The following is a 22,724-nucleotide window of genomic DNA, read 5'->3' on the forward strand; positions in this document are numbered from 1 at the left end:
TATCCTGTCGATCCTTTCATCCCTTTTCGATTATGATTCCCCGCCTCTGACGACAAAGCCTACAGATAGCCTATGAGGACCTTTAAGTGGCACTGATTTACCGTCGCTCCGAGAGGGTAACTAAGACGCAGCTGCGGCGTCCTTGGGAAGGATGGCAGAAGGACTTTGCACCTTGAAGTGGGACACAAAGACATGAAGAGTCATGTCACCTCCAGCTGGTCCCAGCACAAAGACGTGAGTGACAGGGACACGTCGAGACAAAGCCAGTGACTATCAGCAACTCACAAACAGCAGCAGCGCGGCACTGGATCAGTGTTTAATGGGCCAGAGGTAACATAATATATGGATGTGTAGCTTCACGCTGTAAGTAATCAACACAGTGACGTACTTAGTCTCCAGCCTTCAGCAGAAAAACCAAGCAGAAGAGGGGGGAAAAGACACAGTGGCTGTCAATGACACGTGCAGCTCCTTCAATCTACTCTGTACGATTCCGTCAAACCCTGGCATTGTTTCTGCATTGTACCTTTATCTTAAGACATGGATAAATAGAGAAAGAAAAAAAAAAAGCTGTAGTACGTCAGAAGCTGCAGTGACCTCTGTGGCATAACACAATGACAGAATCACAGTGGAACACTGCTCCACATCATCCCCCCTTATTATTGTATTGTGCTACTTTCATATTTATGCTCACATAAGCAACATACATTCTAACAGGACGGCCGAAAAATTAGGAAAACGCGCAATATCCGATAATTGTACTGGTGATAAATAAACATTTAATATTTAACTATGTGGTGTTGCTGTTTTTTCTGGTTTGGGTTCAATGCTAACATAGATCCAGACAGTAAGTAGCTTATGCACTCACCGAAAAACAAGAAATGTGGGTTTTTCCATTCCAACAACATGGTTTTATTCCAAAAAATATAAGAAATAAAAATCTTAATGCCCTCCTTTAAACATTTTCAGGAATGTCAACCTCCTTTACCACCTGGATTGTCCGAATAAATAATAAAAATGTCAAAACAAGGTAAAAAAAAGAAAAGAAAAATTCTCATACTTACAGACAATTGACAATTTTCCAATTATCACGATAAAATGTTAGCTAATTAACTTTTTCTCCTGTGTGAACAGAAGGGAAAAAACACTGGGGCAATATCATCGGCACGATATTGATATCGGCTGATATTGGCTATAAGGTGTGTTACCGAATAGCAGCCAACACACCAAGATCCCCTCCATATGACTACAGACTAAAACAGTGGGCTGATTAGGCTGCTACCTCCCTATCTTTTAACTGACTTGACTTTTCTTACATTGACAGTGAAGAAAACTATATTTCAATACATTATTTTCATTGAATTATTGCTCAGCTCTAATTCTAACTCCAACCGCTACGTCTCACATTCATCCTCACTTAACAAATCCGTCTTGTTGGGGAAACAGAGGCAACCCGACGGTTACATTTCCTCCGAGCCAAAGAGGAAACGGCCTCTCGTGTTCAGGTTGGCCCACCTGCCTTTGACTGCTTTAACAAGACGAGCGCACGGGAGCTGCCCTGAGGTGATTATGTGGCAAAGACACAGGCCGTGATTTGAAGGCGACAGTGGTCGGAGACCAACTCAAACATCTGACACAAGGCTGCAGTCATATAGCAATCACCACCACTAAATACACCAATATATTCACAACAGAAATATATGTGTTCACAAACTGAAACATGCAAGAGCCTTTCACCAATTTAACATGGGAGGGGGGGGCTTTTTCTTTTTTGAAAAACTGCCTCTTGAAAGATCCATTTCCTCTTCACCTATGCTTGGAAACACAAATATTTTTCCTTGAGAACTTGGTTTTTGGGTTTTTTCACCCAGAGAGCAGCACAATATGGTCCAATAACCATATTATTGCAGTCAATTTAACTGTGATAAATACCAAATTGGTATTTTCTTACACTTAACTGTCATTTTAGATTTTTGGGCCAGTGAGTTTGCACTGCAGAGTGTCATAATGCTCATCATCATACAAAATGTACCACGATTAAACAAGACTCTGCCAAGGCTTAAACCAGGGGTGTCAAACTCATTTTTGTTTAGGTGCCACATACAGTACAATTTGATCTCAAGTGGGCCGGACCCATAAAATAATAGCATGATAACCTATGAACAACAAGAACTCTGAATTTTTCTCCTTTGCTTTACATTTAATGAAGGATGTTTTTTTTTACAAAACATGGAATTTCTTGATAAATATAAGTGCAATTTCAACAATATAATGCCTAAATTTACCATTTACACATCACATTGGATCTATAAAGGCACACACATTTAGTCACAGGTATATGGAAGTGAAAAATATTGTATTTGACATTACGTTTAGATTGTAATCGTAATGTGAAATTTCGACAAATTCATCCTGTGGGCCGGATCGGATCCTCTGGCGGGCCATTTCTGCCCCCGGGCCGTAAGTTTGACACCCCTGGTTTAAACACTCCTCCTCGCCTGCATTTTACATAGCAGCACCTGAACTTTTTATACTCTGATCTAGTGGATCCAAAAGACTTTATAGAACTGTACCTACTTACATCTATTACCATCTGACATCAGCACGACAAAATTCATCCTGATCTTGTGGAGGTGTCGCTGAGATCAATCTGGATCTGGATCACGTCCGGATTTTGGGTCTGGCTGGTTTTTGAATTTTTTGTGACACAATGACAACATGTAATGGGAACATACTTGGGTGATCACCTGCCCTTCACACAAAAAATCCAATTGATGTGCCAAAAACTGTCGAGCAGAAATTGCTCACAGTAAGACAAACATCCTTGGTGGAGGTAAATATTGCACCGTCCTTCCATTTGGATCACTTGGTGATTTTACTTTTAACTGTGCAGCCCTGTATAATAAAGAGTGTTATTGAAACTAGACAGTAGTAGTAGTATAAGAATTTTCTTGCCTAGTTAAAGGAATACTTCACCGATTAGCATTTAGCTTTGTATTACTAGAATAGGGGTAGTATTCTTGATAAATTGTGCTTCCCAACCAAATATCTTAACTTTTTTCTTTGTTTACGTGCCCACCAGTGAAACTCGGTCCTGTTAGCTTAACTGCTAGCAAAGATGGCGGACACTGTTTACATTGTGGGAATGAGGTCCCGTCCCCCTACGAGTGGGTCTAAAAAGTTTGGGATTAGCGTTGCAGTTTCAAGCCTCGGACCAAGTGTCACTGGTGGGCACGTAACAAAGAAAAGAATGACGATATTTCTCCACTCAGGGAAAACTGAGGTTGGGTAGCACAATTTTTAAAAAATACTACCCCTGTTCTGGTAAAACAAAGCTAAATGCTAATTGGAGAAGTATTCCTTTAAGTAAACGCCTACACATTCATATGTAGAAACAATAATTGTTTTATTACATCATAAAATAAGAAATATTATACAAACCTAACAGAAATGATCTCATACTACACATGTTGAGAAAGCACTTTAATGTCATAGCTCTCAGGATCATCTCCACTAGGTTAGGCCTAATGCAATACCTGTAGTACTGCTACTACAGCTACGGTCATGCCATGCGGTTAAAAAAAAATCATTCTACTTCAGCGAAGAAACAGAATATATATCTAACGTGACTTCTACATCTGGCTGTACTCACAGGAAGGCAGAATCAATGAAAACTAAAGCATCTATCAGACTGACAGATTAGCCTCGAGGAAGACTGACGGGCCACAAAGCAAAAAAAAAAGTTAAAAGGACTTAGTCAGATCACTGTTTGAAACACTCAGAAATAGCTCATCAAAGGTTTGACGGTACAGAGGAAACTCTGCGATGTAACAATCCCAGTCAGGCTGGACAAAACTATGACTAACTCCTCAAGAACATGAAGCAAGGAAGACAAAGGTACAGTAGCTCCTCTCAGGTGGAGTTATGACTGAGTGTTCACGAAAGTGGTCTGATTAACATCCGGCTCCGTGACGTCCGACCTCGGCTCAGACTAAGCAGCAAAGTGACAGCACAGGCTACAGTATGATTTTTTTTTTTTAGTGGTTTCACTTTCAAGACTAATCTACGACCAATAGTCACCTCACGTGGCCCAGCGCGTCCACCAGTGTTACAGACTGGAAAACAAACATCAAAACAAGAATGAAATCAATGGATGGAGACAGACAGATAAAGATCAGATAGATCGATCGATCGATGGATAGATGGATAGATGGATAGATGGATAGATAGATAGAAGCACAGCGGGAAAGAGAAGGCACTCATTTGTAAAACAGAGTCAGCCCATGAGAAAGTGGGCCTGTCCAGTGTAGCGGTGCAGTGGGGCCGTCCCAGCAGGCAGCCCCTCTGATTCCATTAATTAACAGGACAAAGAGTACAAAACAGATGGGCCCGTAGAGGAACTGGGGCTACCATGCTACTACCCCCACAGGCTTTCATACATATACATTATATACACTCAGCAGCAGCCACATAATGTATGTGGAGTACAAAAATGAGCCCCCCCACACGACATATATATACTGTATGTAATTATATCAGCAGAAAGAGGGGATGATTATTAGTCACAGTATCTATATCACTGGATCTGATATGGGGGGGGGGGAACGTTAATATGACCTAAATGAATGTGTCTTTGAAATTGCTGGTCATAGCTAGGTGGTAATTAACAGCTAAGTCACTATGGTTAAGGTACAAGATTATATCAGACCGATGTCTATGTTGTGGTTGTCGTAATTAGGGCGGAACGATTTTGGGACGATACCTTATTGTGATTTTTCTGACAGATACTGTGATTGCAATTTGATTTGCAATATTATCTTTAAAGTCAAACCTCAGCTCACAATTCACATAAAAGAAGAAACATTACCAAAAGACACACTTTTAAAATGCAAACTACTCTCAAGTATAAACTAAAGCTGCAACTAATGACTATTTCCATTATTGATAATGTCCATTATTTGTGTGGATTAATCGATTAGTCGTCTTGTCCATAAAAACATTGAAAAATGATGAAGTTCTCAGATGTCTTGTCCAAAAACCAATATTACTCAGTTTAAATAATTTCTTTTGTATATGGCACAAAGATGGCACTAATGTAGTAATCGAGTAATAATAATCGATGAGTTGTTGCAGCCCTAGTTGACGATTAATTGAGTAATCAATTACTCGCCGCAGCCCTAGTATAAACCCTGAGTCAGATACGTATAACATATGTATAACATATTGCAGCCGGTGCAATATGCAAATTAAGTTGTTTCATATTGCGATTTTTGATTTGAAAGCTACTTATTGTTCAACGTTCAACACACCTCTGCCAAATACATCGCTATATAATGCCTGGAATCCCACAGACAGCCAGCCTGGGACACTTTGGCCAACATGCCAGGACATTTTTACAACAAAATGGCACGCACGATTAAAAAAAAGCACCACGGGCTGCTCCATTATGGCAATATAATCAATATGAGTTAAACAAAAAGCTATAAACACAAGAGGAGACAAAAGGGGTTGGCATGTCAATGCGAGCGCACACAGTGAGAGAGAGACTTGGTTTGGGCTCGGGCCAGCGGGGTCAATCTGCACAGCTGAACAATGGCACAGTAATTAGTTAACGAAGCTCACTAATGAGGAACCCCCTCTACGCCAAACCCCAACCCACCGCTACCCCCTGTAACCCTGCTGGAGTGTGACGATGACGCTGGCGTGGGACGAGTTTGTGCACATGTAGCATGGAACGAGAGAGAGAGAGAGAGAGAGAGAGAGAGAGGGAGAGAGAGAGAGAGAGAGAACAACCTGCCTGGATCCACCTTCAGAGCAGGTCCGGCTTTATCCCGGATCTGCGGCCACGCATGGACCTCGGAAGCCCAATCCAGTTTGTTTCCTCAAATCCGATTAGTTGCTTTTTCAGATCCATACTAATTACAGCACAGGAGCTAGGCCTCTCTCTCTCTCTCTCTCTCTCTACCTCCTCCTCCTGCTTCTCTACCTTTTCCATCCCCCCCGCTCCAGTTTTGTCTATGTCAGCATTAACAGCTAATCTCCAGTCAGGACTGAAGGAGCTCCTGCAACTAGCAACTTAACTCTCCACTAACCAGGTGTTAGACCAGTGGAGACGGTGACAGTAAACACTGGCAAACTGTGGTGCCAATGGTCCACAGAAGCTGCTGCTAACATATGTTCTTACAGTGTGGGGCTGTGGATGAAAGCAGCTATATTTGCACCATATTGCCTTTTCACAAACCTTCATTATGCCAAACACACAGCCGTTACCACCTGCCACAACACGTCCCAATCACGAACAGAAACAACAAAAAGTACCACTTTCCAATTTGCCTAAAAAAAGTAATTGGAGTTGTGTTTATCTGTGTTATTTGGAATTGAAAAGGCATTTTCTTTACTTTCACAACCAACGTATGAGTCGTGTAGAGAGGTTCTATTCATTCATTCTTTTTGGGCCAGCATTTTACTTTATTTTTTTATTTTAGTAGCTCAGCGAACATTAGGCAAAGCTAAATAGCACTTTTTTTTTACTTGGACTGAGGGTATTTATTTATCCTATTATCACCAGGGACAGCAGTTACCTTTAAATAAAACATTATATTGTAAACATTATGTAACAGTGTCCCATTCAATTTACACAAATGTCAGACTGACTGGCATGTGATGTGCATTGATTTTTGGAAATATGACTAGTGGGTGACTCAATTTGGAGGAAAAGAAAATTGCAACTTATCTATACTGGCACATCACAATATTTGTAGAACCACAAATAAATTGAATTGGGAAAAAATTCCTCATTAAAAGTCCTGAAAACAAACGAAAATCAAAATTGTTTTTGTTTTTTCTCTTTTTTAAATATATCCGTAACTTCTAAATTGTGTTATTTTTATGGCAGAATCTGTTAACTGAAACACGCTCTCTATATTTTTCAGCTTCTTTAATGTGAATATTTTCTGGTTTCTTTGTTCCATATAACAAATAAATCATTAAAACTGATTTATTTTAGTTTGGGGAGTTTGGAAAACACTGGTCAACATCTTTGAACATTTTCTGACATTTCATGGACCACAACACTAGTTAACAGATGAATCGACTATGAAGCTAAACGTTAGTTGCAGCCCTTTTTATTCTTTTTTTATTCTATCATTAAAACGTAATATTTGCAAACACAGCCCTTTAAAATGACACAAATCATCAGTTAATAAAGAAGTTAAAAGTCCCGCCTGCTACAATAATAATCCATCACTTATAAACATGCCACACTAACCCATGTCCATAATCACTGATTCGAGGGGAATGAAGTGGCAACATTTCAGAGAATACCTGTGGGCTTTTTTTTTTCAACCCGTAACTGGTCCTAGTAAAGTGTTTCTCAGAGCAAACAAATACCAGTTGTGCCCTTCTTCTCTTTCCATAGAAATCTAACAGCACACAACTGCCCTAAGGCCATACTCTGTCCTAACAGGAAATCTGACCTCCTACCAAAACAACAACCTCTACAGAGCTCACCCGAAAAACAAAAGACAGCCTTGCATGTGCTGTATTTATATTTATAAGCACATAGGTATAGGCAGGAATTGTGATGCTAAATCAGCATTTAAGCCCAACAGATTTGGTTTTCTATGGGTGGATAAAAAACAGTCCTGGTTGCAACAGGACTGTAAATGTTTAATAACACACGAAACCCGTAAAATGGACCTTGCACCAGTTAATGTACTTCTCACCCCTGTCGCTCTGTAACATACGTTTAATACACTATTCTTGTTTCTCTTCTTCCTGCTTCTTCTTTATTTATTATACTACACTCGGTCGGGATTTTATTTGACCTTCATTTTATTAGGGAACTCACATTGAGATTATAATGTCTCTGACAAGTGAGGTCTAGTCAATGCACGTTTCTGGACTAATGTAACACCACATTTTTGGCAAAAAAAGAAAAAGAAAAAAGGCTTCTTCCTCATTCCGGAAATCAACGTCTTACTCAAATATCACGCTGATCAAACAACACAGGTGTTACACCGACACAAAGTGCTCTATGTGTTAGGAAATAACAATAATAATAATAATAATAATAATAATAATAATTATAATTATTATAATAATTATTATTATTATTATTATACAGCGAGGGTGACACTAATATTCATTCAAACACATAATTTGACCCACATTTGACACATTTTTAGAAAAAAATAATTAACCCCTCTGTCAGACTTAACTTATAATAATTTTCTAACACAACAAATGGAAATCTTGTTGCCCAACACAGAGGCCGCAGCTGAGAATAAGCCGCTTTTTGCTACAGCACATCATTTAATCATTTTGCATCAGTCATAATTCTTACTTTATTAGTGACTTTGATTGAATTTAGGCAATAAAAAAAACACATTACTGACTTTATCGACATAGCATTTGCAAAAAATCTCAGTTTAGCAATCACGTGTGAAATCCAAGCAGGATCTTGCTGCCAGACAACAAAATGGCAATCCGTACCTTTGTTTTTAAAATGCCTGGTTTGATAAATGTCACGGTGTGGCACGCTCACCCATCTCACTGCTACCACAACAACCTGAGCAACCAAAGCTGTGTTTGAGTTGTTACCCTTATTATTGTTTAGCCTAACACTGTATTTTGGTTTATAATAGGGCAACGCCCAACCCCACCAGTGGCCTGCCAAGCTGAGCATGTGCCTCCAAAACCAGCGTTCACATCACACACACGCACACGGTGTGTCTTTCCAAGTCTCTGGCAGTACCTGGTTTTAATAGGTAATATGACTCACTATGTAACACTTTACAGTTGCAAAGAATTGCTTCCAAGATAACATGAAACAATGAGCAGCAATCACAGCAACGTCCTAATAAAAATCACTGCAACTGTGTAAAAAGATGACAACTACTTTAGCTAAGAACTTTGTAAATATCAATCCACACACTCACATACACAGATAATGGCGGATTTATGTACAGAAACAAGTGTGAAGGTCAGTGTCATGACACAGCATTATAATTGTGTGTGCGTGTGTGTGTCACAGCACAGCTGACCAACCAAACCCAGCGTCTTAAGTTCATGCAAACCAGTGGAGAAGTTGTTATGGAGACATAAATCCCATCAGGCTGTGCATTCGCTGGCAGCACTGTCTCCTGTGGCTGGCATCACCCCGGGCAACGGGCTGGCTTCGTCAACGAAACACCTCTACCTCTCTCCACCCCCTGGGGCTTGTGCTGTCTTTCCGTGCAACCGAATTACACTCTCAAATAATTCTAGTCAGTGTGTTTCCATGATGTTAGGGAAAATAACACGATGACTGACTTAGTCTGACTAAAACCAGACTTTTTAAAAAACAAGTTAGTCCTACTGAAATTATACTAAATTAAATATCTATATTGAAGTTGCACTAACACACCCACATAATGTGGCTGGGAGTTGAATTACTATTGCATGTATTTATTCATCTGGACCCAAACTGGCCATGCTGCTCTGCTTTGATGTGGAAATAACAAGAGCTCGTCTACAGTTAAACTGAGCTACAAATGTAGCTTGTCTACAGTTAAGTTGAGCCACAAATGTAGCTTGTCTACAGTTAAGTTGAGCTACACATGTGGCTTTTCTACAGTTAAGTAGAGCTACAAATGTAGCTTGTCGACAGTTAAGTTGAGCCACAAATGTAGCTTGTCTACAGTTAAGTAGAGTGTCAAACCTAGCTGCTCTACAGTTAAGTTGAGCCACAAATGTAGCTTGTCCACAGTTAAGTAGAGCTACAAACCTAGCTTCTCTAGAGTTAAGTTGAGCTACAAATGTAGCTTGTCCACAGTTAAGTTGAGCTACAATTGTAGTGTGTCTACAGTTAAGTTGAGCTACAAATGTAGCTTGTCCACAGTTAAGTTGAGCTACAATTGTAGTGTGTCTACAATTAAGTTGAGCTACAAATGTAGGGTGTCTACAGTTAAATTGAGCTACAAATGTGGCTTGTCTACAGTTAAGTAGAGCTACAAACCTAGCTTGTCTACAGTTAAGTTGAGCTACAAACGTAGCTTGTCTACAGTTAAGTTAAGCTACAACGTAGCTTGTCTACAGTTAGGTAGAGCTACAAACCTAGCTTGTCCACAGTTAAGTTGAGCTACTCTGATGTGTCCTAAGAAGAGTAGCTGCACAAACCTGGGTGTGTTTGTGTGAGTATAGAAAAGGTTACGACCTGACCCCCGATCCCTACAACCAATCTACATGACCAAGACAACGGCGTCCACACATTTATAGACATTTAAATTGGAGGCAGCAGCTTTGACTCTGACTACACTACAAACCACAGGGATTCATGCATTTGTTTCAAGCCATCAAGCTGTAAAGGTTGATGAACCACAAGTGGAGCTAGGCAACGATTCAACAACAAAGCATATTGTGATATATGTAAAGACAGGAAGACATAGTTGATCGCACATTTGAGATGTGTTTCTCTGATTTAACGTGTTTGTCATTGTTTTCTGTTTACTTTGTCAACAAGTTTCACTCAGGGGCAAAACTCAATCTTAATAAATGTGCTGATTATGTTTAGGCCATATTGCCCAGTGTAAACAACAACAAACTAGTTAAAGGAGAGGAAATCACAGATAAACTTCCAACTATACAAGTTTTCTTTCCTCTGCAGCAGACATTCTAATCAAATTCAACTAAAACAAAACTTATCTGGCTTTCCCTGACATCAGTTAATGAGCCACTGTTTCCTTTACTAAAACATTATTATAAACTAACAGTAATTTGCAAAACTGCGGCTGCTATTTCTTTATTACAATAACAAAAACAAAAAAAACCCTGTGAGCTCTGTACATAAACCCTGTGAGGGTTTTGCAAGGGGCTCCAACCCCATTCAGGTCCCCCAGGTAACCATGGCAATGAAGACCCAAGAAAGAACGCTTTCATGTTGGCACCCTGAACCAGGATTTGGAGAGGGGGAGAAAGAGGAGGAGGAGGGGAGAGGGGCTGCACTCCTCAACTTTACAAGCCGAAACACTACACACAGAATCCGGCGTGGAAAAAGTTATCCATGACAAGTTTAGGAGCAACAACAACATCCAGCTCTTCAATTAAAAGTCTCAACTCACCGTTTTTGAGTCCAACTCGTGTCTGTTTTGCGCCAAAACCTGTTCCACACCAGCCTGTTCTGCGTACGTTACAAACCCGAAGCCCCTGCACAGGAATAAATAAAACACAGAGAGACAATTGAAGCAGTGGAATAGGGATGCAAGCTCCCACAGTCTCGAGTGGGAGCGAGAGAGAAAAAAAGGGCTATGGAACAGCATGAGGGATCCAGTGATAGGACGGCGGGGCGCACACGCCTCCTTCTTCTTACCTCGACCGCTTGGTAACGGGATCTCGCATCACCATGCACTCCTTCACCTCGCCGAATTTACAGAAGTACTCCTTTAAGCCCTCTGCAAAGACAAGCTGAGGGTTACAGGGGGTTAAACAGCACACACGAGGGGGAGACACGCGTGTCCCGCGGGCCCTGGTGAGGTGATGGGAGACACACACACACACACAGAGAAAAGACAATGGGGTCGAGGCTGCAGGACCACGTTGTGTTTGTGTCCATCCTGCACAAAATGCACATGAAGGCCCTTGCGTGACGACAGCACGCTGCGGGGATAACACACTGTATCCACGCGCGAGCCTCTGAACAGAAGTGAATGGATGCAGCGGAGTGTAGCAAGACTGAGGCAAACAAACAAACAAGGCAGGAGCGTGCATGCACGAGCCCCTGCAACTTCTGCCTATATATATAATCGATCGCTTCTCTTATCATTAACAACGATTCCGTGTATGTGTGTGTGTGTGCATGCATGTCCAGGCAGCGACTGAATCCCACAAGATTCTTATAATGGATAAAAAATAAATAAATATGGCTTTGATTTAATTATATTCACTTCAGGAAGGATACAGCTATAATTACACCTAACTTACACACACACACACACACACACAGGCAGGCAGGCAGGCAGGGAGCAGTAAACAGTAGTCTTTCATTCAGTAGTTGTTAAAGTAGCGTGCGGGACAAGCAGCTCACCTTGTGTTGTCTGCCAACTCAGACCGCCGATGAACATTTTGCTGAATGAATGAGAGAAACAGAAGCTGGTGAGTCAAACAGTCGCATAACATCGAGAGGACACACCGGGACATGTGTATCTTAATAATATAGCATCAATAAAGTACAGAAGAAAGCATCGGCCATGTTGCGGAGTCACCAATCGGCCAGTTGGGCCGTTATAATAATCCCCCAGAGGAGGGAAACGAGAGAGAGAGGCAGAGAGAGGGAGAGGATTTTCCAGAGAGGATGGAGAAGTTACAATGTGGCCTTGTGGAGGAAACGCGAGGTAAATAAACAGTCGCGGAGAAGACGGGGGGAAACAGGCGGAAAGCAGCGGTGCGTCTCTGTCTCCTGCGCGCAGTGGATCCATCCCACACACACACACACACTCACTCACACATACACACGCAACGTGCTTGTCTTTTGTCTCGGCGCGGCTCCGCTCTCCGCACTCAACTCAACTAAAGTCCAAGGTGAACTCAAACCGGGGCCGAGCGAGGGAAAAAAAGGGGGCAGGCGAGCGGGCGCGCGGCGGCTGTTTACCAGGGGTCGTGGGGGGAGTTGTCCGTGCCGGAGGACAGGCTGCTCTGGCTCCCTTCCGTGTCCATTCCGCTCTCCGCTGCTGTATTCCCGCACTGTGAAGGCGAGGAGAGGCAGTGAAGCTCCACTGCTGCTGCTGCTGCTGCTGTTGCCGCTGCTGCTGCTCCAGACTCAGGGGCGGGCAGCAGAGCGAGGGAGGGAGGGGAGGGGAGAGGAGGGTGGGGGGGGGGAGGGGGGCAGAGATGGGGGTGGGGTGGATAAAAGGAGGAGGGGTGAGTGAGGATACGCACGCACACACGCATGCATACACGCTCAGAGAGAGAGAGAGAGACTCCGCCTCTACTTCGTTTTCCCGTAGCCTACCCGAGCCTCGGACCTCCTCCCCTCCCTCCATCCAGCACGTTGCCTGCCTTTATTCATTCTCTCTCTCTCTATCTCTCCTTCTCTCTCTCTCTGTAGTGTTTCCCCGCCGCTCGCGTCATTGGTTGATCACAACAGCGTGGCCAATTACAGCGTTTTGAATGGTTCGAGGCAGCGTTTGTTTTATTATTTCTGTACTTGCTGCAATAATAACACGATAATGAGCCAGAAACAGACCGAGAAGCAGGAGCAAATGGACAGAATTAAAGGTCCAGTATGTGACACACACAGGAGGGCTTCATAGAAAGAAAGTGAATGCACTGCAATTCAAATAAAAATGTTTTTGTTGATTTAGAACGCAGTTGGCAAACTGGGATTATTTGCGGCCCACCACTTAATATCATGTTATAATTATAATAAAAACATGGCCCATGTGTGGCTGCCAGTGACGGGATAGAATATAGACAAATAATATAATAGTAATAATAACATTCTGTATTTATTACATTCAACATTAAACCATCTACATAAGTTTGTTTAGTGTTTTAATTACAGTTGTCCACATTGTTATTTAGATAAATGTGTTTTTATTATAAAGTATACATCGTTCCACACCAAAAAAAAGTACCTACTCAACGTGGCGGAGTCATCACTGCACTGCATGAAACTGACGTGACTTCGTTTTACACACACAAACCAGTGACTAGTGACTTGTAAAGCAGTTGTTTTCAGTGTAACCATTAGAATCAGTTAATTAAAACTATTAGTTCAGTACTTCCTCCACGACCGGAGCACAGACTCCGTCTGACACAGTCACTGGCAGGGTTTGTGATGTGCCGCTCACGATCAGCAGTGCTGTCACTAAATGCACCACACTCCTCTGTTAAATACTGAGATTTGAGAAATTTCCTTGCTAAATGTTGGCGATTAATGCATGTTTTGGCAGTTTTAAGTCTTTTTTAATCATCTAAAGTCCAGCAATCGGTCACATTTTCGTACCGGCTCAGCTCACTTGGAACTTCACCAGAGCAGGTACTAAAGAAAAGCACCAGGTTCCAGATACTATCCAAGCAAAAAAAAAACGAGTAGAGTCGAGTTGAGCCAAGTAGTGCTAGAGCTGTTTAATGGAAAAGTGCCATATAATTCAGTGAAGCATTTGTTTGTCTTTCTTTATACAATGTTAAAATAGCAGGATAATGAAACAGAGGAAGACACAGAAGCAAAGCACTCATTTTAAAGGTCCAGTGTGTAAAAAGTAGGTTTTTTTTGGCAATAGAATAAGCCTTGGCCTTTGCTTCTCAGAATTGTATCAGCTGATAACTATCGTACCAGCTAAGGCTGCCACACTGAGTCACAGTAGCTATTTTGACAGGTCACAGTTGGAAAATCACAGGTGTAAATTATCAAATTAATTATAGCTGAGCTCCATTGTGCTTCCTCAGTTTCAGGGTGAATGCTGGTTCACTGTCACACTGTCCTGACTAACAGGAGTTAAACAGAGTCATCATTGAGGTGATGATGAGTAACACCTGTGCTTTTCACACCAAAACATGTCAAAATGGCTGTTGTGCAAAGATCCAATTTGTAACGCATCACTTAATTAATTGTAGTTTTGAGACTTCAGATTCTTAAAGGTTATGTGTGTAAGAGTTAGTTAAAGGTGAGACTGCAAGTTGTGGTGGCCTTGGATGTCATTTTTCTTCATTTGAATAGCAAGCCTCAGCTTCAACATGCAAAACCATGCTCTTGCTGCTGGTTTGTCTGTTTGGGCTGCAGTACAAACATGACGGCGCAAGATGCTAAGCACTGTCCTTGCCCAGTGAAATGTTTCACGCTTGACCTTAAAATGTGAATACTTTCTGGGTTTCTTGCTCCTCTATGACAGTAAGCTGAGTACATTTGGCCTTGTGTATAAAGAGGCATCGGTAACCAGGGAACCTGCTCCAAACCCATGAAGTCACTACTCATTTGATGACATATCCATCTCATCAGTAATGGAGTCACTGCTCTGGTGTCAGATTGCTCATAGGTCAGTGACGACTTATGATGTGATATTATAGGCTACTATATCATGTGTGTTTATCATTGATGTAATATGCAATTTGTTCTTGCAATGTTGTAACATGACGTGGACTTCTAAAATGCTGTCAGGAGATGTGGACCTGTTTAATGTAGTGTGATTACATGTATTATGATGTCTGTGAACATATGTAATGTAATGTCATGTGATATACTGTGATTATAAAATGACATTTACTTTAGTGTATGATGTATATGAATGATGTTATGTGATGTATTGTGGTGTGATCATATCTGAGGTAATGTGATGTGATTAAAAATGATGAAATGTTATTATAAAAGATATAATGTGTGTGAACCAATGTAATGGGATGTAATTATGTTTTGGTGGGAATGCATGAGATGTGATTATGTATGATGTGATATGATCATATGACACTACAGTGATTGATGTCATGTCATTTAATTATGAATGATTATGTATGTTCTGATGACATGATGTATATGAATTATATGTAAGGTTATGTTTTATGATGTTATTATGTAATACAATGTAATTGTAATGTGGTGTGCTTTACTGTAATGAGATGTGATTATATATGATTGTGTATGTTTTCACATGTGATAAAATAACATGATGTAATATTATTATATATATTTGATGAAGGTGTAAGGTGCAATGTAATTTGATCTTACATGATGTAATGTGATATGATGTGGCTGTAATGTCATGTTATTCTACAGTATAATGTGATATGATGTGGCTGTAATATCATGTTATTCTATAATGTCATGTTATTCTGTAATGCCATGTTATTCTGTAATATCATGTTATATAATGTCATGTTATTCTATAATGTCATGTTATTCTGTAATGCCATGCCTTGTAAAAGGGTCTGTATCTCCCATGATGCAATGTGATTTGACCTTAAATGATATCATATCATACTATGAGTCCCTGTCATCAACAACGTTGAAATCGATTTTGACCCACTTGCTGATTTTGACCCACTTATGTCATTTATGTCAGCAGCAGCAGCAGCAGCAGCAGCAGCAGCAGCATTACCCTCATATCCACAAAATCTTTCAAAACCTCATGCAAACACTATTTGAGGTCAACACCATTCATCACTCATTCTTTCCTGGTCCAAACCCCGGCCCACCTGTTCCTGCTGCCCAGCTCCCATCCTCATCCATCATAGTCAAAGCAGCTGTGATCACCACTCATCTTTCATCTTGTTCTTACCCAATTACAGTTCACCCTTCATCTAAACCTGATCTTACCCACTTCCCCTCTCTCTCTCTCGCTCTCTCTCTCTCTCTCTCTCTCCTCCCATGTGACATGCTGTCCTGGCCAGCTAAGTGGTAGATTAGCAGTATTACCTCTCTGTCCGCCACTCTCTGTCACTTTACTGGTCGAGCCTGGTCAGCTGGGAGGGTTTCGTCATGTGCTTCAGCTGCTCTGACAAAAGTAAAACAAGCAAAGCATCAGGTGAAATGCAGTGACCTTGATGCAAAGGCAAAACCAAAGGCTCTACACAAACCCTCACGCAACAAGAACAAATGCAGTGGGGTGGCTCAACATGTCACATGTCGTTTCTTACAACTCAAAAGTGTGTGAATGTGTGTGGGTGTGTGTGTGTGAGAGCAACAGAGACAGAGATGTAAGTATAAAACTAAAAATCTCATCCTCTTTGCACCTGACTGGAAGTTTTTCAGTAGGGATGAGTTAACATTCCCAGTACCATGTGATGATATGTGCATGTGTCTGAGACAGGCTGCAGGGTGTTCCTATGTGTGTGTGTGTGTGTGTGTGGAGGCAGACCAGGGGGAGGGTGTCACTGTGGCCTGCTGGACCATAGCGAGAAAACAGTATGTAGGACAGAGCCTTGCACTAGTGAACCTATCCTGGCTGCAGCCATGGTTGGGCGTGCTGAATTTCTGCGTGCATGATCAATGGCACTGAATACAAAGAGAGAGAGAGGGAGGGAGGAGGAGAAAGACAGTGGTGAGGGGGGAGGGGGAGGGGGTGCGGAACAAGTTGGAACCATGTGAATGAATGTAGAGTAGATGAAAAAAAAAATACATGTGGCTTCACTTTTAAAAATGTTTTTATGTAGTTATTGCAGAACTGAAAGTGATTTGAGTCATTTGAAACACAATGGATTTGAGATGACCCATTAACTTGTGGAAATCTGGTTGAGTATGCATTCAAAGCAACATTCACACACTCACATCTGTGTGAGTGTGTGAATGGTGAAATCAGTGTGACAGAGGTTTATACAGTGTGTTCTCATTGTTGTTTTTTTGGTGCCTGCTTTTGCTTCCCCCCAGTGATTCTCACAGTGTGAGCAGTGGAGAACTAGTGGGCAGTGAAGGTACTACCATAGTTTATAAAATACCCAAATATACAGTAAAGGTTTTCAATTTTCAGTTTTGCAATTACAAAAAATGAAACCTTTACAAAAACATAATGAGCTGAACTCAACAAGTAAATGTAAACAATGCTGTCAATTAATTTTCAAGGCAAACAGTTCAATAGATTATTTTTTTCTGAAGTAAAGCAAACTCATAATCTTACAGTTAGAAACCTGATTTAAAATCCAAATATTATTTTCTGCCTATTGGTGGAATAAATACAATGTACAATTTCAGGTCTGGGTGGGCCAAAATTGATTGAATTGAATTTAAAATGTGAAGTTTAGTAACGGCTGCTCTGTCCCATCTCTCTTCTTCTATCTTGCTGTCACTCTGTCGCCTTAAAGGACTGTGATAGTTTGCACAAACCAGGTCTTTAATGCTTTTGTTTTCTTGACCACAGCTGACCCAGAGTGGGACACTATTGTCCATGAGTAACCTTTGACCTCCCAGGGCCTGGGACCTGCTCTCCACCACCCTCGAGGCAGTTTGAAAGAGAAGGGCACTGGCCTTTTTTTTTTAAAGGCCGTTTCTGATTCTTCTGTGAACCTGCAGCCACAGCTCTCAGAGGCAGTCGCCACTATTTGCATGCGATGCAAAAACACGAGTGTGCAACAAACACTTCCAGCAAGACCTCACGGAACTGACTTCAGTTATTGGATAATAAAAGGGGATTAAAATGAAATGTTTGTCAATTGACAGAAGGCAAACAGAGCAAAGGAAATAACACATGCTTTTAAGCTGAAGCCAGCAGAGGCCATTTTAAAGAACTCCATTTGCTGTGGGTGGTTTTTCCACCTGGCAGGTGGCGAGCCAAAGAAATCATTACACGAGGCAGGGGAAGGGAGGAAACAGGCACACCTGTGGCTGTGCCGAGAGCCCCGCCTCCATTCTGCGATCACAATCCCTCAATCCCGTAGGGGAAGGTGTGGCAAAGGGAGAGAGAGACAAAAGGAGGAGAGAAAGGGAGAGGAAGGAAGAGATTGTGGGGGAGATTTACCCAGGCAGTCGACTGAGGGTTGAGTTAACCCTTTATTAATCATACGCACACAAAACAAAGTGGACTGACGGTGCTGGAAGTCTTTGAGAGGCTTCCAAACACAGCTGTGGACTTCCTGTGCACACACTCACGCCACAGCTCCTTCAACCAGGACTATTCCTGTCTGTCTTTCTGTATGTTTGTCCATCTGTCTGCATGTCTGAATACACACTGACAACTAGTCAGTTGATCAAATTGTAATATACTGTATGTAAACATGTGAAAAAAAAAACAATTGGTAAAACTTTCTATGAAGGTCTAGTTTATAACGCATTAGGATCCCATGCATAAGACATTATAATGCATTTGCAATGCTCATCATAATGGTTTATAGTAATGTATAACAACTAATAACAAGGTTTATAAAGTATTCTCAGTGTAGAACTGCTCTAACATGACGGTTATATATATCCTTCAAACACTGGTGTCACAAAGTAAAGCATTATAAATAGTGACTTTATAATACATTATGTTCACACTTAAAATACTTAATAAACCTTGTTATTAGTTGCCATACATTACTATAAACCATTATGTATGCATTATAGTGTCTTATGCATGTGCTCCTAATACATTAGAAACTAGACCTTCATAGAAAGTGTTACCAAATAGATAGATAAATAAATAAATTACATCATATTGTAGTATTTGTCTGCTCCCAACCCTGCAGCTGTAAGAAGTGAATCTCCCCAGTGTGGGATCAATGAAGTCAAATACAATGTAATGTAATGTAATGTAATGTAATGTAATGTAATATAATGTAATATAACACTTAAATAAATGAAGTTCAGTTAAACTAAATTTAGCAAGAATAAACTCACATACTTACTCTTGTTTACAGTGCAGTTTTTTTTAGTGCACAGATGGTTGGGGCGGACAAACACACGCAAACACACAAAAACACAGGCGCCACCGAAAGGCTTCTGGTTACATATCAGCTGAGACCTAACACTTAAAGACAGATTGTCAATACTGCTCCTCAGCCTCCATGGAAATTGGTTTGGGACTCACAGTTAGTTAACGGGCCCTCTATCCATCACTGCTGTGACTGAGTGCATTATTAACTCCTATTAACTCCCCCTAACTAATTATGTGTTGTCTCCTGTCACATCGACAAAAAGCTCTGCCTGGCACAACTTTAAATGACGTCGCGTGTGCTGAGGTGTTCATTCAAAAGCGTATTTTCACTTTGTAACGACGATATGATCGAATTGTTTTATTTACAGACGCCGTCCTCTTAACCTCTTCACTCTCTCCTCTCATGGTGGGGGGGTGGTGGTGGGGAGGGGTTGCTGGAAATGACATCATGTCAGATACAGATGGAGTCACTAGCATCTATGAGGCCATCGCCGTGCCGACCTGAAAAGAAAGGCTGTGTGGTGACTCATCATCTCTTTGTCGGAAGACATGCTGCGGGTAATGTTTAATGTTAACGCGTGATGGATTTCACACCAGGGCCTCGGAGCGGGAGGGAGGGAGGGAGGGGGGAGAAAGTGAGGTGGTGGTGGGGGGGTAGTGAGAATGAGACAGAAAGGGGAGAGACTGAGGAAGTGTGAGTATGTAGGACAGAGAGAGAGAAAGAGAGAGAGATGGCCAATGATTTGTTTTCTTTCTTTTTTTGGTAATCCATACCACCTCTCTCTCTTCGTAGTACCGCTCACACACACACACACATGCACGCACATAAACACACACAGGAACAAGTGGAGTTACAGTGCATCCCTGTATCTCTTTTAAGCCTTTTTCCACTCCCCCCCCCCTCCATTTCTTTTCACAGGACCTATCAACGCCATTCCTTACTGCTATTTATAGGAGATCACTGTCCCCCTGTCCCCCTGCCTGAGACTGGACCTGTGTGTGTGTGTCTGGAGTGGACTGTGCGTTTTGATTCAGACTGTTCTTTGTGGGGACATTTTGGCGGATCCTTAAAACTTTAACTTTTATGTGTGTGTGTGTTTTCCAGGTATTACTCGTACTGTGAGGACCTAAATGTGTTTACACAGTCACATTAGGCCAATAGTAGTCATGATAAGTCAAGGTTAGGGTAAGTCGCCAGGATGTAGTAATGTAAGTCAGTGTAAGGTCCTCTGTCATCATGGAAACCAGATTGTGTGTGTGTGTGTATATATATATATACATGTGTTTATATCTTTGTGTGGTACAAAAAAAGACGTCCAAACTTATCTTTGTGAGGACATTTTGATCTTTGATCCACGGCTTTAATCCTTAAAAGTTCCTATAGGGACATTTCCTGCCATTCTGGATGTGTTGAATGAATATAGCTCTGATTTTCCAGAGGATATTCTTTTTATGTAAACTTTAGAACTGTCATCTCAGTTTCTTAAATTAGCCTAAAATGGCTAAGCTACACAAGAATTTACTAATTTGTTCCTAGCGGCCAAAAACAGCACCTTAACAGAAGCAGCTGTAAAAACACTGCAAAAAAATAACAATGCATCAAAAGTTTTCTGCCAATCATTGACCCATACAGGGCATAATAATTATTATTATCAAATTCTACTTGAAATGTATTTTATGGAAATTATTATAGTTATAGTTTTTTTTTTCAGTGGAGTTGTGTAAACATACTGGCCCTTTAAGGGGTTAACATTTCAAAAATATTATTAAAATTTGATATGTATATTTCAGGCTGAACTAGATTTAAAAGATTCAGTAATTTAAAGTGGAAATAAATATTAATATATAATGTTTTTATAGCAGTTTTTGGGGAGGTGGCATTTTCTGTCACTGGGAACAAATTAGGAAGTCTTAAAGGTTAAAGGACTTTTCAGGGTGAAGATCAGCTTTTAGGGTTAGAGTTGGGATTATGTTAGGTTAAGGGTTAGGCTAAGTAGTAGTAGTCAAGGTTAAGGTAGAATAAGTCTCTCGGAAATGAATGAATGTCAATGTAATGTCCTCTGAAGTCATGGAAACCAGACTGCGTGTGTGTGGGGGGAACCTCAGTAAACCAGTGCTTCTAACTCCTAATCTCAATGAGGTGTAAATCACTCTACAGGATATATGGGAAATCCAGTCACAAAGATAGGTGTGTGGGCATGTGTGTGTGTGTGTGTGTGTGTGTGTGTGTGTGTGTGTGTGCGCAGTGGGTGGAGGTGGGGGTGGGGGGATGAAACATCTGATTCATCCCACCTGTCCATTTATTTCCATGTGTTTCGATCCACAACTGATTGCTGAAATATATTCCACGAAGGCCTGGGAACACATACAAGTCATCCCTGGAAAGTTGGAAAGTGTGTGTGTGTGTGTGTGTATGCGTATGAATGAATGAATGTGTGTGTGGGTGCACATGCTAATTGTAGACACTAAAACCTGGATGTACTGAGGAGATTCCTGTTCTGACCATGTGTTACCGACACGTGGTCGCGTGCCTACAGTGAGCAGCAGACACCACAGCCGGATGGAAGGTTCACGATTATTGATTTATGATTGTACAATTTAATTACATCCTGCTCTGTGGTCCAATCAGAAACAGAGTAGGTGTTTGGAACTTTAAAGGCCGTTATTTTTAATACATTTTAAAGGCACACTTTGCCCTTTGTGGAGATGTGAGGGTTTATTGCTAAAAGTTGGAATCAGGTGATGCTAAAGGCAAAATATGATTACTTTGTCACAAAGTTGTTGCTGTGACCTGTCAGTATCTGTCATAACTTCATCAGGCAAAACCTCTTTTTCTAAACTATTTAGATGAGAAAAAAAACGAGATGTCTTGGTTTAAAAAGGTTACTTGAATTTGTCACAGACTGTTACTGGTGTCTTTGGTATTATCTGATTTTTTACTCCATCTATCTGGCTGGATATTAAAGGAATACGTCACCAATTAGCATTTAGCTTTGTATTACTAGAACAGGGGTAGTATTTATGAAAAATTGTGCTTCACAACCTCAGTTTCCCCTGAGTTGTGAAATATCTTCATTCTTTTCTTTGTTACGTGTCCACCAGTGACACTTGGTCCTGTTAGCGTAACTGTTAGCAAAGATAGCGGACACTGTTTACATTCTGGGAATGAGGTCCCGCCCCCCTACGAGTGTGGGTCTAAAAAGTGCGGAATTAGCGTTGCAGTTTCAAGCCTCGGACCAAGTGTCACTGGTGGACACGTAACAAAGAAAAGAATGAAGATATTTCTCACCTCAGGGGAAACTGAGGTTGTGAAGCACAATCTTTCAAAAAATACTCCCCCTGTTCTAGTAATACAAAGCTAAATGCTAATCGGTGACGTATTCTTTTAATGCTGGTTGACCAGTTTTGGCC

At 41.1% G+C, this 22,724-nt stretch overlaps 1 protein-coding gene across 2 annotated transcripts in view; it reads right to left on the reverse strand.

Moving 5' to 3' along the window:
• LOC131460776 (RNA-binding protein Musashi homolog 1-like) overlaps positions 1–12,798 on the reverse strand; it is a 32,488-nt gene extending 19,690 nt beyond the window's left edge. For both annotated transcript variants that reach the window (XM_058631557.1, XM_058631556.1), the window contains exons 1-4: positions 12,623–12,798; positions 12,059–12,099; positions 11,345–11,426; positions 11,097–11,181 (exon numbers count right to left, since the gene is read on the reverse strand). In XM_058631557.1, the coding sequence (XP_058487540.1) occupies positions 11,097–11,181; positions 11,345–11,426; positions 12,059–12,099; positions 12,623–12,687 (273 nt within the window). In that variant the 5' untranslated portion in view covers positions 12,688–12,798. The remainder of the gene's footprint in view (positions 1–11,096; positions 11,182–11,344; positions 11,427–12,058; positions 12,100–12,622) is intronic.
• Positions 12,799–22,724: the final 9,926 nt, after the last annotated feature.

The sequence above is a fragment of the Solea solea genome, chromosome 6 (genome assembly GCF_958295425.1).
Source record: "Solea solea chromosome 6, fSolSol10.1, whole genome shotgun sequence".
Classification (NCBI taxonomy): domain Eukaryota; kingdom Metazoa; phylum Chordata; class Actinopteri; order Pleuronectiformes; family Soleidae; genus Solea; species Solea solea.